The sequence below is a fragment of the Lipomyces japonicus genome (assembly GCF_038497905.1).
Source record: "Lipomyces japonicus strain CBS 7319 unplaced genomic scaffold V1514scaffold_81, whole genome shotgun sequence".
Classification (NCBI taxonomy): Eukaryota; Fungi; Ascomycota; class Lipomycetes; order Lipomycetales; family Lipomycetaceae; genus Lipomyces; species Lipomyces japonicus.
This window is the reverse complement of record NW_027117893.1, coordinates 18,491-32,014: the sequence shown is the minus strand read 5'-3', so window position 1 is coordinate 32,014 and position 13,524 is coordinate 18,491. Positions and strand designations below refer to the sequence as shown.

General features: G+C 41.5%; 6 protein-coding genes across 6 annotated transcripts; 1 reads left to right on the top strand and 5 right to left on the bottom strand.

Moving 5' to 3' along the window:
* Positions 1–509: 509 nt before the first annotated feature.
* V1514DRAFT_338729 (P-loop containing nucleoside triphosphate hydrolase protein) lies at positions 510–1,918 on the bottom strand. The gene has a single exon (XM_066928876.1). It carries the CDS (start codon positions 1,760–1,762, stop codon positions 728–730), a length of 1,035 nt encoding a protein of 344 aa, XP_066780764.1. The 5' UTR covers positions 1,763–1,918; the 3' UTR covers positions 510–727.
* Positions 1,919–2,064: 146 nt separating this feature from the next.
* Positions 2,065–3,266, bottom strand: V1514DRAFT_338728 (transcription factor S-II, central domain-containing protein). The gene has a single exon (XM_066928875.1). It carries the CDS (start codon positions 2,785–2,787, stop codon positions 2,338–2,340), a length of 450 nt encoding a protein of 149 aa, XP_066780763.1. The 5' UTR covers positions 2,788–3,266; the 3' UTR covers positions 2,065–2,337.
* Positions 3,267–3,411: 145 nt separating this feature from the next.
* On the bottom strand, positions 3,412–8,113 carry V1514DRAFT_338726 (uncharacterized protein). Its single transcript, XM_066928874.1, has 5 exons — positions 7,797–8,113; positions 7,117–7,628; positions 6,812–7,045; positions 6,565–6,743; positions 3,412–6,481 (listed from the first exon to the last, which is right to left on the bottom strand). Exons 2-5 carry the CDS (start codon positions 7,622–7,624, stop codon positions 3,746–3,748), a joined length of 3,657 nt encoding a protein of 1,218 aa, XP_066780762.1. The 5' UTR covers positions 7,625–7,628; positions 7,797–8,113; the 3' UTR covers positions 3,412–3,745.
* A 346-nt stretch (positions 8,114–8,459) lies between these two features.
* Positions 8,460–9,338, bottom strand: V1514DRAFT_338718 (mitochondrial F1-F0 ATP synthase subunit F of fungi-domain-containing protein). Its single transcript, XM_066928873.1, has 6 exons — positions 9,229–9,338; positions 8,955–9,061; positions 8,845–8,896; positions 8,763–8,789; positions 8,669–8,699; positions 8,460–8,613 (listed from the first exon to the last, which is right to left on the bottom strand). Exons 1-6 carry the CDS (start codon positions 9,289–9,291, stop codon positions 8,576–8,578), a joined length of 318 nt encoding a protein of 105 aa, XP_066780761.1. The 5' UTR covers positions 9,292–9,338; the 3' UTR covers positions 8,460–8,575.
* A 153-nt stretch (positions 9,339–9,491) lies between these two features.
* Positions 9,492–10,309, top strand: V1514DRAFT_354885 (ETC complex I subunit conserved region-domain-containing protein). Its single transcript, XM_066929615.1, has 3 exons — positions 9,492–9,818; positions 9,884–10,089; positions 10,149–10,309. Exons 1-3 carry the CDS (start codon positions 9,539–9,541, stop codon positions 10,206–10,208), a joined length of 546 nt encoding a protein of 181 aa, XP_066780760.1. The 5' UTR covers positions 9,492–9,538; the 3' UTR covers positions 10,209–10,309.
* A 501-nt stretch (positions 10,310–10,810) lies between these two features.
* Positions 10,811–13,513, bottom strand: V1514DRAFT_354883 (uncharacterized protein). The gene is made up of 2 exons (XM_066929614.1): positions 13,158–13,513; positions 10,811–13,104 (listed from the first exon to the last, which is right to left on the bottom strand). Exons 1-2 carry the CDS (start codon positions 13,485–13,487, stop codon positions 10,951–10,953), a joined length of 2,484 nt encoding a protein of 827 aa, XP_066780759.1. The 5' UTR covers positions 13,488–13,513; the 3' UTR covers positions 10,811–10,950.
* Between the last annotated feature and the right edge of the window lie 11 nt (positions 13,514–13,524).

Sequence of the window (13,524 nt, the reverse complement as noted above, 5' to 3'; positions counted from 1 at the left end):
TTCGTCAGCCAACTTGAAAAATACCTATATTGTTATTCATTTTTTTATATACCTTATCAATTTGTGTTTCTGTTTCTGTTTCTGTTTTATTTTTTTTTTATTTTTTTTTTCTTCATCATTATTCTCTTTGTTCCCCCGCGGGATTCCCCCCGAAAGAGAAGTCCTGCATTTTTTTTTTATCTTAATGTTGACCGTTGAATGGTGTGGCGTTGTTGATGGTGTTTAGTGAAATATTCTGAAGGTTAAGTTGTTTGTTAAATAAAATGTATTATTAAAAAAAAAAATTGTAGTGTTTATGGATGATGGATGACAGTGATAAGCAAATACGGTTTTATTTCGGTATTCAAGTGTTCTATTTTGCATATCTTTGAGCATCTGATTCCAACGGTTTTGGAGTTGGGACGTGTAATGTTTAATACAAAATATATCTGATGGATTGCTCAAGGAAATGTAAATCTTGCAATCTTAAACGTTACAAGCCCACGGCTTACTATTTCAATACAAATAAATCCATTGCAAAACGGTAGCAGTGAACAGCCTGAATTATGCGCTCACGTATCGTGTTCTCGTGAGAATATATATATTTACAAGAGTATAAAAAGCAAAAAGAAAAAAAAAAAACAAAAAATACATATCCGTTTTACATAAATGCTAATTGAATGCTCCAATCCCAACCAAACTTTTTTTTTCTATATACATATATATATATATCAGTTTTTCTCATATTTTAATTTTCATCTAATACTTCGTCATCATCATCCATTGGCTCATTAATGGAAGCACGCACCTGACGAATAATTCGTAATATAGCTTTCGACGTTGGCGATTCTGGGTACTGATCCAAAAAACTTTCACCAAAATCACAAGACCGACCGATGCGTGGATCCAATGGCACGGAACCTAAAAATGGAATGTTCATGTCGGCTGCAAGTGCCCTGCCACCACCTGTCGTGGGTGCAAAAATAAATGATTCGCCTTTACAATTAGGACAAACAAATCCAGACATGTTTTCTACCAATCCAATAATATTAATTCCTGCTTTTTTGCAAAAATCAATTTCCTTTCGGACATCAAGCAATGCAACTTCTTGTGGCGTCGTGACAATCACGGCACCGTCCACACCGGTATCTTTCAAGTATTGATTCACGCTCAAATGTTCGTCACTCGTTCCCGGTGGCGTGTCGATAACCAAAAAATCCAAATTGCCCCAGTCAACGTCCTTTAAAAATTGTTTAATCAATCCTGATTTCTTGGCACCTCTCCAAATAACCGCATCATCTTGGTTAGGTAACATGAACCCGACACTCATCATGCCCAAGTTATCTGCCACATATACAGGACTCCATCCCGAGTTTGACATGTGAATTTGCTCGCCCTGCGCGCCCATCATTGTTGGCATTGAAGGCCCGCATATATCCAAATCCATAACCCCAACTTCTCTGTCCAAATCTCTTGCAAACGCCCACCCAAGCATCGACGTGAACGTGGACTTGCCCACCCCACCTTTTCCCGATAATACTAATAGTTTATGCTGGACGCCAGACATTCGTGCATGAATGGCTGGCAAATCTGGATCTGGTCCCTTCGGAGCGGTCGCACATATTTGTTGATTAGGGCACCCAGCACAAGCATCTGCAAGTCCTGCATTTTCTGATTCCGTCCCAGGACAATGTTCCGGTGCCGGAGCAGCAAGCGTGCTGATCGTGCCAGCCGTGTAACTTGCGCTTGCCGTCGTAGTCATGACCGTTGTTGTTGTTGCCATGATGAGTGGCAAAAATTTCGCTTTGCTTATTTGAACCACCTGAAACAATAATAAAACCACAAAACGTGTAATTTTAGAATTTCTTGTAAACGGTTATTATAGACTTGGGCTATGTTTGATTCTTTGTACGGGAATTGGAATAAAATCGATTATACATCATTAAATGAAATTTGCTTATCGCCGCTGACAAATTGAAAAACCTGCGCACCAATTACCTAAACCCAAAGTGAAGGGGGCGAAAAAAAAACAAATTTACCCAAAACGGCAAAGTCACGTTTTCCTCCGACAATGGCTTACTTGAACTGGAATTTTTTGAGAACCCATTGGAAAGAGCCAAATAATACAAAAAATACTGTTATATTTACTCCATACTACCAGCCTTGGAAAACTTGAACTAATGAACAAAAGGATCATGAAAAATGAAATACCTTTGGTATATAACTAACCTGCCAATTAAAAACACAAACCTCCCAAACTCCTATTATCATATCAATACAAGCAATATAAGAAGGGCACAAAACTAAAAAAAAAAAAAAAAAAGAGAAAAAAGAGAAAAAATTGATCAAACCACGTTATTATTTTTCGCTGTCGTCATCTCTATCGATTGATGAATAATTAAAATCATCAATCGCAGCAGCACTACTGGACATTCCCCATTTCTCCCGTTCTCGTGAATCTTTCTTTTTAATTTCCAAAATTGTTTCCGGTAATGTTGGCTTAATTATCGAATTTTGTAAAGCTTGCATTTTTAATTCTTGGTTTGCCACGTTGCGTTCCTTCGTGGCCATTTCTTCAGAAGTCATTCTTGCAAACCTGGCCGGCGAGACCTGACCCGATAATATTTTGTCACGCAAGTCATTGTTTTTATTTTTCAGGCTGACAAACCTGGCACGAATTGCAGATTTGTATTCCGTGCTAACAAGTCCATTGCAAGCCGTGAAAAGTTCAGCTTCAATTTGCCTGGATAATTCTTGTAATTGCTTGAGATCATTGTCAGTCTCGATGGTAGCCGAAAGCGCATTCATGATTGCTGTTTGAGCCTAAGCACACATCATTGTTTAGTAACATATTTTGAAATTTTTGTAAACAATCAATTGGTTCAATTGGAATCACGTAAACGTGCTTACCTTCTTTCTTGTGTCCTGCTCGTTTTCAATGAAGAAGCTTCGCGGCTTCGTTACTCTTGGCTTTTTTGTCATTGAATTTTGTTCTGATTTTTTTTTTTATTTAATAGCAAGTTTGTTGCAAACATCGACGAATGCAAACTAATAGTTGAAACTCAATCGCAATAGTTATTTTCTACAGGAATTTTTTTTTCTTTTTTTTTTTTGATGCAAAGAACAGATAGAAAATGTTGCAACCGCCTGCAGGTATATTATTTCTCTATGCGGGCTGCAACGTACTCGAGGCAAAAAGTAGCAAGCTATCTTGTCTCTGATCTCACACAACACTGTATGTACTATCTTTAATTTCTTGGGTAAAAAAAAAAAAAAAAAAAACACACACATTTACTGTGAATAATCAACTATAAAAGTACGTCATGGCATGAGCCGCTTACAACCACTTTTTCCAGATTATTTGCAACGTTGGATGTGTCAACAGAGCACATCTTGTCTTTTTCTTTGAATAAGTTATATTTTTAAAACTATATACCAAAGCATGTCAATAAAATTGTCCGAGTCAGTACTCATAACATTAACTTTTTCTACTAGCCAACTATATACGTATACTAGGACGTTTTAACCAACCAAGTTTTTTTTTAAAAAAAAACCGCATAATAAAAAGTAATAATTAATCACAAAAAGTATTTAACATTGACAACGTAGTTAATAAATACTTTGATCCTTGCCCTTTTTCGTCAATAAATAAAATATTGGCTGAAATAAACTATTTCGCTAATTTTAAACTCCAATCTCACGATGTTTTTCATGAATGATTTGGTGTTGTTACTGTTATTGTTTCTTGTTCCTTGCTAGTCCAAATCTATTGTTTTCGACTAGATTTTCTTGATCCATAATCTCCTCTGTGAGACCGCCCTCTGTAAGTTCCATGAAACTTCCTCAATTCTGTCGCGCCGGAACTACTAGTTTTTTTAACCGGAATTAAAATATGCTGTTCCTGTCCAGGCAACAAAATTCTGTATCCAGATAAAGTAATCACACTATCTCTTCGACTTGGCAAAAACGGATTCGATGCCGGATCTGCAGAAGAAACTGAAGGATGGATGTAGTAAGCAAAATTAATAACTGGCCGGCACGTTCTTTGTGAAACAACTATGTTTTCGAATACCACAAACGAATCTGGATATTTTGCCAGCTTAACTGGATACGAAGAATGTTCTGGCAAACCAAAATTTTCATATGGTTCAACCGTGACAGGTGAATGTTTTAAACTTTGTAAAATCGTGATGGGTTTCCGTACAGCTTGCTCCTTAGTCGACAAAGATACCTTGTCGGCATTCGGCTTGCCTCCAAAAATGCTCCCAGTGTCAGCATGTGATCCTAACGTCATGGCAATCCTTGATTGCACTGCTTCTATTGCACCAATAGAAGGCATGTTCATACTCGCCGCATCTGCAAATGTCGTAGTACCGAATTGTCGCGGTGAGTATTGAATCTTCCCTGCAGTCTCCAGATTCTGTTTCGAATTATAATCAGAACGTAAATCATGATGATGACTTGACCGTGGAAGGTTGACCGTAATGTTAGGCAAATGCACTTTAGGAGTCAAATTTCCGGAATCGTCCGACAAACTGTGTGCGGACTGCGACAAGTACACGTATTCTCCAGGATCTTGGTCAGCATATCGATTCAAAAACCCGTTGTACCCTTCATTGTTTATGAACGAGTTTTCTATTGCGGCAGAGCCTGAGACTGGGCCGAAGCTGGCGGCCGTATTGGTGCTTGTTGAAGGGAAAAATCTTGAAAAGGGTCGCGAAGAAGATGAAGAACCTCCTGCAACACCTGGGGATGTAGCAGCTGCTGTGGCCTTAGATGGTGGAATTGTTGAAGACAATGTCTCTTCATTGTATTGTGGTCTTTGAATAGGCGAAGAAGGCCCATCAATCGATAGCTTTCGAGATTTATCAGGTGATGACAGCGGCGTTCCAACTGGTGCCTGAAGCGATTTTTTCGTCGTCGTTGACGTGGATGTTGCGTTTGATTGATCGGCTCCTGTCGTGGGCGAAGCGATTGGTCTCCTCCAGTTTTCCGATAAGCGATCATGCGAATGCCTTGCTAAGCTATGAGACTGCCAATTTGAAGAAGGTGTCGTAGAATCATTAGATTCTGAAATAAAAGGCCTAGGTTCAACAGTTCCATTTCCAGCCCCGTCAATCGCAGGGTATCTACTCTTGCTGCCAATAGGTCCCCATACATTGTCCCCGCCATTAACTAAATTTCTAAAGTGAGACGGCCGAGAGTTTTCATGAAGACTATTGCGTCCCCAAGCAGGCAACGAACGATTGTTTGGATGTCGTTGATCCCAAGATGAGCCTGGCTGCGCATGCTTAGAAATATTCGCCCGGCTAATCGGAGGCGAGTGACTGGCAGACGGATCAGAAATTAAAAATTCGATCGCAGCTGTAACACTAGCATCAATTCCTTCAGCACCATCAGACGAAGCTATGGATTCTTTCCTCTGTCGTTCAAACCGACCTCGCACATCGTTAGTGACAGAAGACGTCGTCGATGAGGGCTTGTTTTCAACTGAAGCATGTTCTGTCTCTGGAGATGATGCTGTTGTTTGTTCGTCCCCGACCGGCTCAGCCTTTTGAAGCAGTTTTTTCTTACCAAGCTCATCGGCACGTCTTTTGGCCGCCTCCAGCCTTTCTTGTTCTTTTTTCTGTTCTAATTCCTTTCGTTTGCGAGCAGCTTCTAATGACTTTTTCATAACACCTTGCTGCTGAGCAGTAATATATGCAGGTCGAACAGGTTCCTCTGCATGCGTGCCAGGCAGATGAGCATGAGACAATACCGGAGATTCTTTTTCGTCATGCAAAGCAAGCGCGCCGCCTTCAGAAGAAAGTACTGGAGAGCCTGGTCTTCGGTGGAAATCATCATCAACCGATGGCCGTGACGTTGTGGAAAGACGTCGTCGATCGGCACTGGCAATACTGGAAGACCCTCTTCGTCCAGCCCCGCGCTCAATTGATGGCGGACGATCAGATCGAGACGGAAATCCAGAAGAACCTATCTGCGGTAGTGGCCGCCTAGACGTGAACGATTTCCGCCGAGCTGGCTCCATCAAACCAGAACGATCGTTAAATAGTTCTCCGCGACCATTAGGGCGCGAACCGTAAGACCTATCAAAGTCTTCCGAGCCGCGATCTCTGGGCACAACAATTGGCGCCTGGTTTCTAACATCCTGCGGACCATAACGAGAGTTCTCAGTGATCGAATGAGAGCGTAGTTGTTCATCCTCTCTAAAAAATGAATGTTGCGCATCGTGATGTCCAGGCCTAATTTGATCCCTGCCTCTCGATTCACGATTATCTTCCCCAGAAAGAACGGATTGTAGTGAAGTTGGTTGCACGCGAGGTACAGTTGCCCATGGCGATGATTTAGTTAAGGATTGTGGAAGCGCGGTACTTATCGAATCGGGTGCCTTGCTATCTGTTTTGGGTTCATCCGATTTTGGCTCACTTTGTGATAAGAGGACTTTGGTGCCATCGCCAAACTCCAATGTTTCAGCCCAATTCGCATCATCATCATCGTCATCCTAATAAAGAAGAACGTGATTAATAACCAAAAAAAAAAAAAAAGTAAAACTAAAATTTTTCAGCCTTTAATTTATAAACTCACATCATCCCATTCCGAATCTTTGTGGACGGCTATACTTTCAGTCAAATGAATACCTAACTTTCTAAGTTCATCTTCGCTCATGTGTCTTTTGGATGGTTGAGTGACTACAATATTCTTCGTTGCGGTTGTGGAGGGAGAAGATATTGATCCGGTTGTGGAATTGGTATTTGTAGTTGTAGCTGCAGCGATTGTTACAATATTAACATCAATTGAAGTATCAAATTAAACCAGTTGAAGTTACACATACCCTGCGAAGGCTTCGATGGTTCTGCTTGTAGACTTTTCCAAGCAGATCCTGACTGTTTCGTGCCCGAACCATTGCTCGATCTCAATCCTGTACTTCCAGGTCGTGGAGATATTGATAAGTCTCTTCGAAGTGGTGCCAAACTATACGATCCTGACTGTGTTGACAACTTTGGCGTCATTCGCAGTTTTGCCGCAGCTAAGCTTGAAGATGTAACTTGATGTGTTGTTGTGGATACTAGCAAAATAGTTAGTTTACTTTTCTTTTTTTTTTTCCGGCTTTCTCGATTTGATATAAAGTGTACATGCCCGTTTCAGCTTGAGTCTTTGGAGTTAAAGTAGCTTGCAATTTCCTAAAAATGCTATTCAACGACTGAGATTTAAAAGATTTTTTTGCAGTTGCAGCTTTTGGAGCGTCGGCGTTAGATTGTGTTGTCGAAGAGTTCGCATCTCCAGCTTGGTCTTCGATCGCTGGCGACGTTGTGCTTGAAAGACCAGTCTCAATTTTTTGATCAAGTTGTTCAGACCTATCAGTTAGAGCTTCGTTGTCTAAATCCTGATTGTATTGGTCGATTGGATCAGGTGTCGTGCCAGTTGTTGATGGTCGAGATGAAACACTGGCGGTGGCGTTCAAATTATCCACTGCTATATTAGAACTGTCCAAAGTAGATTTATTGACCGTAACCACCGATTCGGTTACTGAGGCGGACTCGGGATGAGCTAGTTTGTCATTGGAAGAGACCGAAGAAACTGTGCTTTCATGAGACACTTGTGCTTGTGGTTCATTCTGGGACTTCGAGGAATCATTGGCTTCCATAATCCTATCACCAAGCGATAAACCGTTAGAAGATTGAGCAATTTATAGCAAATGCCATGTTGCAATGTAAAAACTGGGGGGGGGGGGGGGGGGGTTCAAACTGCCAGGCTTTAAAAATGCGATTTGAATTTTTGGACTTTGGCAGATCTGCAACCAACTAGGGTGGACTTACCAGAAGCAAAAAAAAATAAAATAAAATAAAACAGATAAAAAAGAAAAAAATAATCTCCCTTATCTAATAATGAACCAACTGTGGGCTGCTAGAATTTCTGAGATGTGAACAGCCTCGAGGTGAAAAATCTAAGCTTGCTCGCGGGATGCAAAAAGCCTTTGCAAGCCAATAATTGTAGGTTACGTTTGAGCCCTAGGCTGAGATTTACTTAACCCAGAAATTCACGATTGGCGGCAGTTTTTTGTGAAGTAATTAAGCCACCAGTTGTACTATGAATTCTGGTTACGTTTTTTGTTTTGAAATTAAAAAAAAAAAAAGTGTTGGCAAGTGGGGTCGATTAATTGGATCTTCTGGCATTGCACGCGAAGTGCGTTCAACTTTTTTTATATAATAGATATCAACTAGTTTGAATGCAGGAAATAATACACAATTACTGGATGTTTTGTTATTATTGTTATTATTAAAATTATTATTTATCTTTTCAGAAATAATGAACAAGTTAGAAACAATGAAGTTATTCAAAGAAAAAAAATAGGCATGGGCAGTCAAAATCAGGGCTACGGATGAATGGGTTTGAGAATCAGTAGACATAAAATCCAACAAAAAATCGACATATGACCGAGCTCAATGGTCATGGAAAAAAATGATCAGGTGCTTAGTTAACATGGTAGATACTCTATTAATTATACTCAAAAAAAAAATGTTTACAAACACAAGCACGACGACATGTGCGTTCTTGCAAGTACAATCATTCCATCTAATTAGCTGTGGCAATGCACTTAGTGGTGCTCGCCCTCACTACCCTTATGGTGCTTCACTGTAGAATTTATTAGCACGTCAACGTTGTTTTAAAAAATAAGAATGAAACATACAGTGGAACTGGTAGTCGAGAGTGTAGCCGATCTAATTTGAAAACAGCACGATTAGTAAGGACCAAAATAATTAATTACTCGTTGCAAATCATACCAGGAAGAGGGCGCCGATGAGGTGGACCTGGGACGTTGTTAGAATCTTTTAATAGCATGGTCAACCAATTCAAAACACATACCAATGGGGCACCAGAAGCGTTCTTGCCATCAAAGTATCTGGCTCTGTATCTTCTGCACAGATCGGTTAGCACCCGACTAATTGATTTCTACCAAGCTAGTAATGACTTACGCAAACAATCCGGAGGGCTTGACCTCAGGAGCACTGCCGCGGGGAAGGGCCTTGTAAAAGTCGACGACGTTAGCCAATCGCTTGGCACCTGGGGCAGCACCAAGGTTCTATAGTGGAAACCAAAAAATAAACACGTCAGTAAACCGATTTGACTGTATCAAGCATGTAAGACACCAGGCAAGGGATAAATCAAAGCCACGGCTGGATTCGGAAGCTGTTCGTATAATTCACCCTGCGATGCAATGCAAACAACCGAACAAAAAAAAAGACCCACCTGGGCAGAGGCAATCTTGGGAGGAATAAGGGTCGAGAGACCACGCTTGACGATGAAAGACATTGCAACTAAACGACGTTGTGTTTTTGGGACGAAAATCTGTGCGAGAAACCAAGATTGGATTTTATGATTTTGTTTGTCGGGGCGAACGGACCGGCGCAAGTCCAACACCGTTTGTGCAGCTAATGCATAAGTGCTTGAAACGTGCGGAAGATCAATCAGCCAACCACACGGTCGAATTCCAAACGTTAATAAATCGGCCACCGTTCTGACCACCGTGAATCGAAATTCGATAAAAACAAAACAAGCAATGGCCAACCGATACACAGTAATCGCTCTCTCAAGGGCAGTTCCTAGTTGCACGCTCGGACGTGTGGCTATCACTCAGTCTTCAGCTCGCGCGTTTATCCGTTGCAACTCATCGATTCCATCTCGGCCGGCAGAGTCCGAGACGGTCGAACCTGTTTCGGCCGCTGAAGCTCCATTGAAGCGGTTTGATATCATCAGTGGCGCTCCGGAGGAACTCTCAACCAAGCGGATCGTGCGAATCTATCAAAGAGCAAAGACTGCCATGCAGAGCGGCACTCACGGTTAGTTTAGACTTTCAGAGATTCACACATAATTTAAACTAAATTTTTTTTTTCCCTTCAAACAGAGACGAAGCCATGGAGATTGGATTGGGACATTGACCAGAAATCAAACCGGTGGGAGAATGATCTGATCGGCTGGCAAAGCAGCGGTGACTACATGCAAGCTACGGAGGTCAAGTTTAAATCGAAGGACGACGCAGTTCGGTTTGCCACCAACCAGGGATGGGATTTTTATGTTCAAGAGCCACACAAGAGGGATTTCAGGGTTAAGGTATATTGATTGATTTGACATAATTTACAATGCAGGAAGAAACTAACATGAATATGTAGCAATACGCGTCTAATTTCTTACACAGCAAAGGCCCGTTGAAGCACATAAGAACAAAATAAGGCAAGGGTGATTGATTTAGTTTCCTGTACCTGTTAAAATACAGATTATATATATATGTAATTATTCTTTAACAAAAATCTAATTCTTTGTTTACACGTAATTCAAGTCCATGCCGTACAACCTTTCATGAGTTTTAAAAAATCAACAAGTATATAGTTCTGGTACACGTCCATGCGATTCTAACACCATGATAAGACAACAGCAGTCATGGAATGGTCGCCTCATAGCATAAATATTTGTTTATTTATTGTTACCGAATCTGTTGTCAATCTGTTCCGACACAAACGAGGCAATCTTGCTATCTCTGGCCTGGTTTGCCGCAACACCAGTTTTCTGTTCGACAAACTCGATTCCCTGCTCGACATAATTTTTGGTACCGGACGCAGCCTGTTGAGCACCGTCAGCAGCAGCCGAACCAGCAGATTGAGCAGTTTCGGAAGCAGCCGACGCGGCGTTGCTGCTGCTCTCAATGCCAGATGAAACGGCGGATTCGAGAGTGGCACCGAGACCACCGAAAGCAGATGAGACCTGGTCACCTTCCTTTGATTCGTTGTTGACAAGGTTCTTGAGGAAAGACATGGTTTGCTTACTAGGTTAATTGAGTGTGATGAAACGATTCGAAACGGCCGGAACGCAGCGGAGTATTTATACTATTACCCAATTATGTCGTCATCGAGCTAAATTTGTACTTTTGCGCCAACCATTAATTACATATATTTTATAGTCAAGACAAAATTCATATTAATCCTGCTCGGCAACAAAAAAATCATTGTCATAATCATCATTTTCTGTAGTCCGGTTCTCTTTGCCCTCTTCACTCTCTTTTACTTTGCCACTTTGCTCTTCCTGCTCTTCCTGCTCTTCCTGCTCTTCCTGCTCTTCCTGCTGTTCTGGCCGTCGTTGGTCCTCTGCTAACGTAAACGCCTTTGGCTTGTTCTTTTCGCTCACGGCCTGTGCTGCAATAAAGTTCACGTCCGTATTGTATTGCGCCTGCACCGATCGTTTCACTCGGAGCATTTCTTTGAACGTGTCTTCATTGCCATGAAGAACTTCAAACTCTTGCCATTGCTCCCAATATTTCGGATGCAGTCTTGGATCCGCAAATTGGCTTCCATGAATAAATACCCCCCTGGCACGATCAATCTCTCCCAACTTACGCTCCATCTCAGCAAAATCCACGCACAGCTGGCGAGCGCTGCTGTCCGGAAGAGCATCAATTGCCCGCTCATAGATCGATCTCGTGGCTGCCAAGCCATAGTTCGTCACCGTCTTCTTCACCAAAAACTTAAACATCTCGCCTCGGTCTTTATCTGAAACCGCACGTGTGGCCCGGTCGTATATCTGCATCGCATTCTTGATCAACCCTCGGCTCTCTTCCAACTCTCCGTAAAGAAGGTACAAAGGCTTTGCAAATTCAGGAGGACAATGTTCGACTGCTTGCTCAAACAAGTCTCTCAATCGATCGATTCTCAAGTTACGCTTCAATGCCTTGGTGAGATACAAATTCCACAACTCAAACGCCACCGGGTACGTGAATTGCTCAACTCCTCTCTCATATACCTTGAACGACTCCTCAAAATATTTATTCTCTTCCAGAAAATTTGCATAGTTAACAATCGTCAGCGGCGTGGCAATTTTTAATTCTAGTATTCGATCGTAGATCTGTCGCGTTTCGTCGATCGTACCAACGCTCTCCTCCAAATCAACATAGAATGACCATAGCTTCATGCTCTTATGAAGACGTTGCTGTGCGTTTAGGCTTTCATCGAAAAAGTCAACCGTGGACCGTTTTGGTCCTTGCACTGCTTTACTGACTATCTCCACAGCCCTCTCAAAATTCTCATTCCGAAGTTCCATTTCTGCCCATTCAATATACAAATCAGCCAATTCATTTGCTGACTTGAATGGCACCTTAATGCCACGTTCAAAAATTATTCGAGCTTGTCGTAAATCATTACTCTTTTCGTACAGCTTTGCGAAATTTGTCCATAGCTTATAGAACGTTCCTGCTACCGTCTTTTTGGGATTAATTGTAGCAATCGCATCGGTATATGTCTGAACCACTTGATCCACATTCTTGCCCCAAAGCCCAACCCGCTTCTCCCATTCAACAACGTTGTGAGGATTTTGACGCAATAACACGTCGTTAACTAAAAATGGTCTTCTGTCCATAAGCTGTTCAAATCTCATCATTCTTAGATCAAGTTCAGCATCTTTCTCCTCATCCGCATCATCACCTCTCTCTGCAGCTTCTTCCATTAGATTTGAAATTACTGATTCCTCAAATTCGGCGTAGCTGTCAAAAATGAGTGTGAAATCCCGGATGGTCATGGCCGACGTGATTCCTTCTTCAAACACGTCCCGTGCTCCTTCAAAATCACTAATCGCAATCTTGTACATTGCAAGATTGACCCAAAGTTTTCCCTTTTGATCTGAAAATCGTTCAATGCCAGACCTGATAATTTTCTCCGTATCTATTGATTTTTCATTACCACCTTTATATCTAAAATACGATCGAATCTCTCTTGCGTGATGAACCAACAGATCCGTCATTTCTGTCCAAATCTGAAATTGACTCCTTCCATTTTTTGATACAAAGTCCTTGGTGTTGAGTAAATTTACGTACTCCTTCGCTGCTTCTGCATAATAATCAAGAGAGACCAGCAGGTCAACATAATCTTCTCGATCTTGAGGCCTAAATTGAAGGTATCTTTTATAAACACGAGCAGCAGTGGGACCTTTAACTGATTTGGCAAATTCTAGGTACAGTGTCCATATGCGGTCATGCTGAGTGATGGGAAGTGCTCGAAGTGCACGGTCAAACGTTCTTCGAGTATCTGTCACTCTGCATTGCCTGAGCAAAAACTGAAGATACTCTATCCATATCCTGGGCATCTTAATTTCAAGTTAGCAAGTGAACAATATGCTGTTATAGAATTCAAAAATACCTTGTTTAGATAGATCAGCGCGCTTTCAAACAGAGCGTTAACCTTTAAAAATTCCTCATCATACTTTGCAGAATTAATCCCTTCAAGATGTTTCGTACGAACTGCCAAGTATGCTTTCCATAACTTGTACGACCTAGGCAAATCTCTGACGGCCCGTTCAAACACGAAAACTCGTTCGTGAATTGGCGCGTTCTCCTTGTGATCCAAATATCGCAGCCATGGTGCTAATTGACGTTGATTTCGAATTATGTCCTGTTCGTACGGGATATCTCCATTTGAAATCAAATATAAATCAAGCTTTCTCGAATTTGTACTGCTTGCTGAGGGCATTGTAAAAATGGCAATTTTTATCTTTCATTTTGGCGGG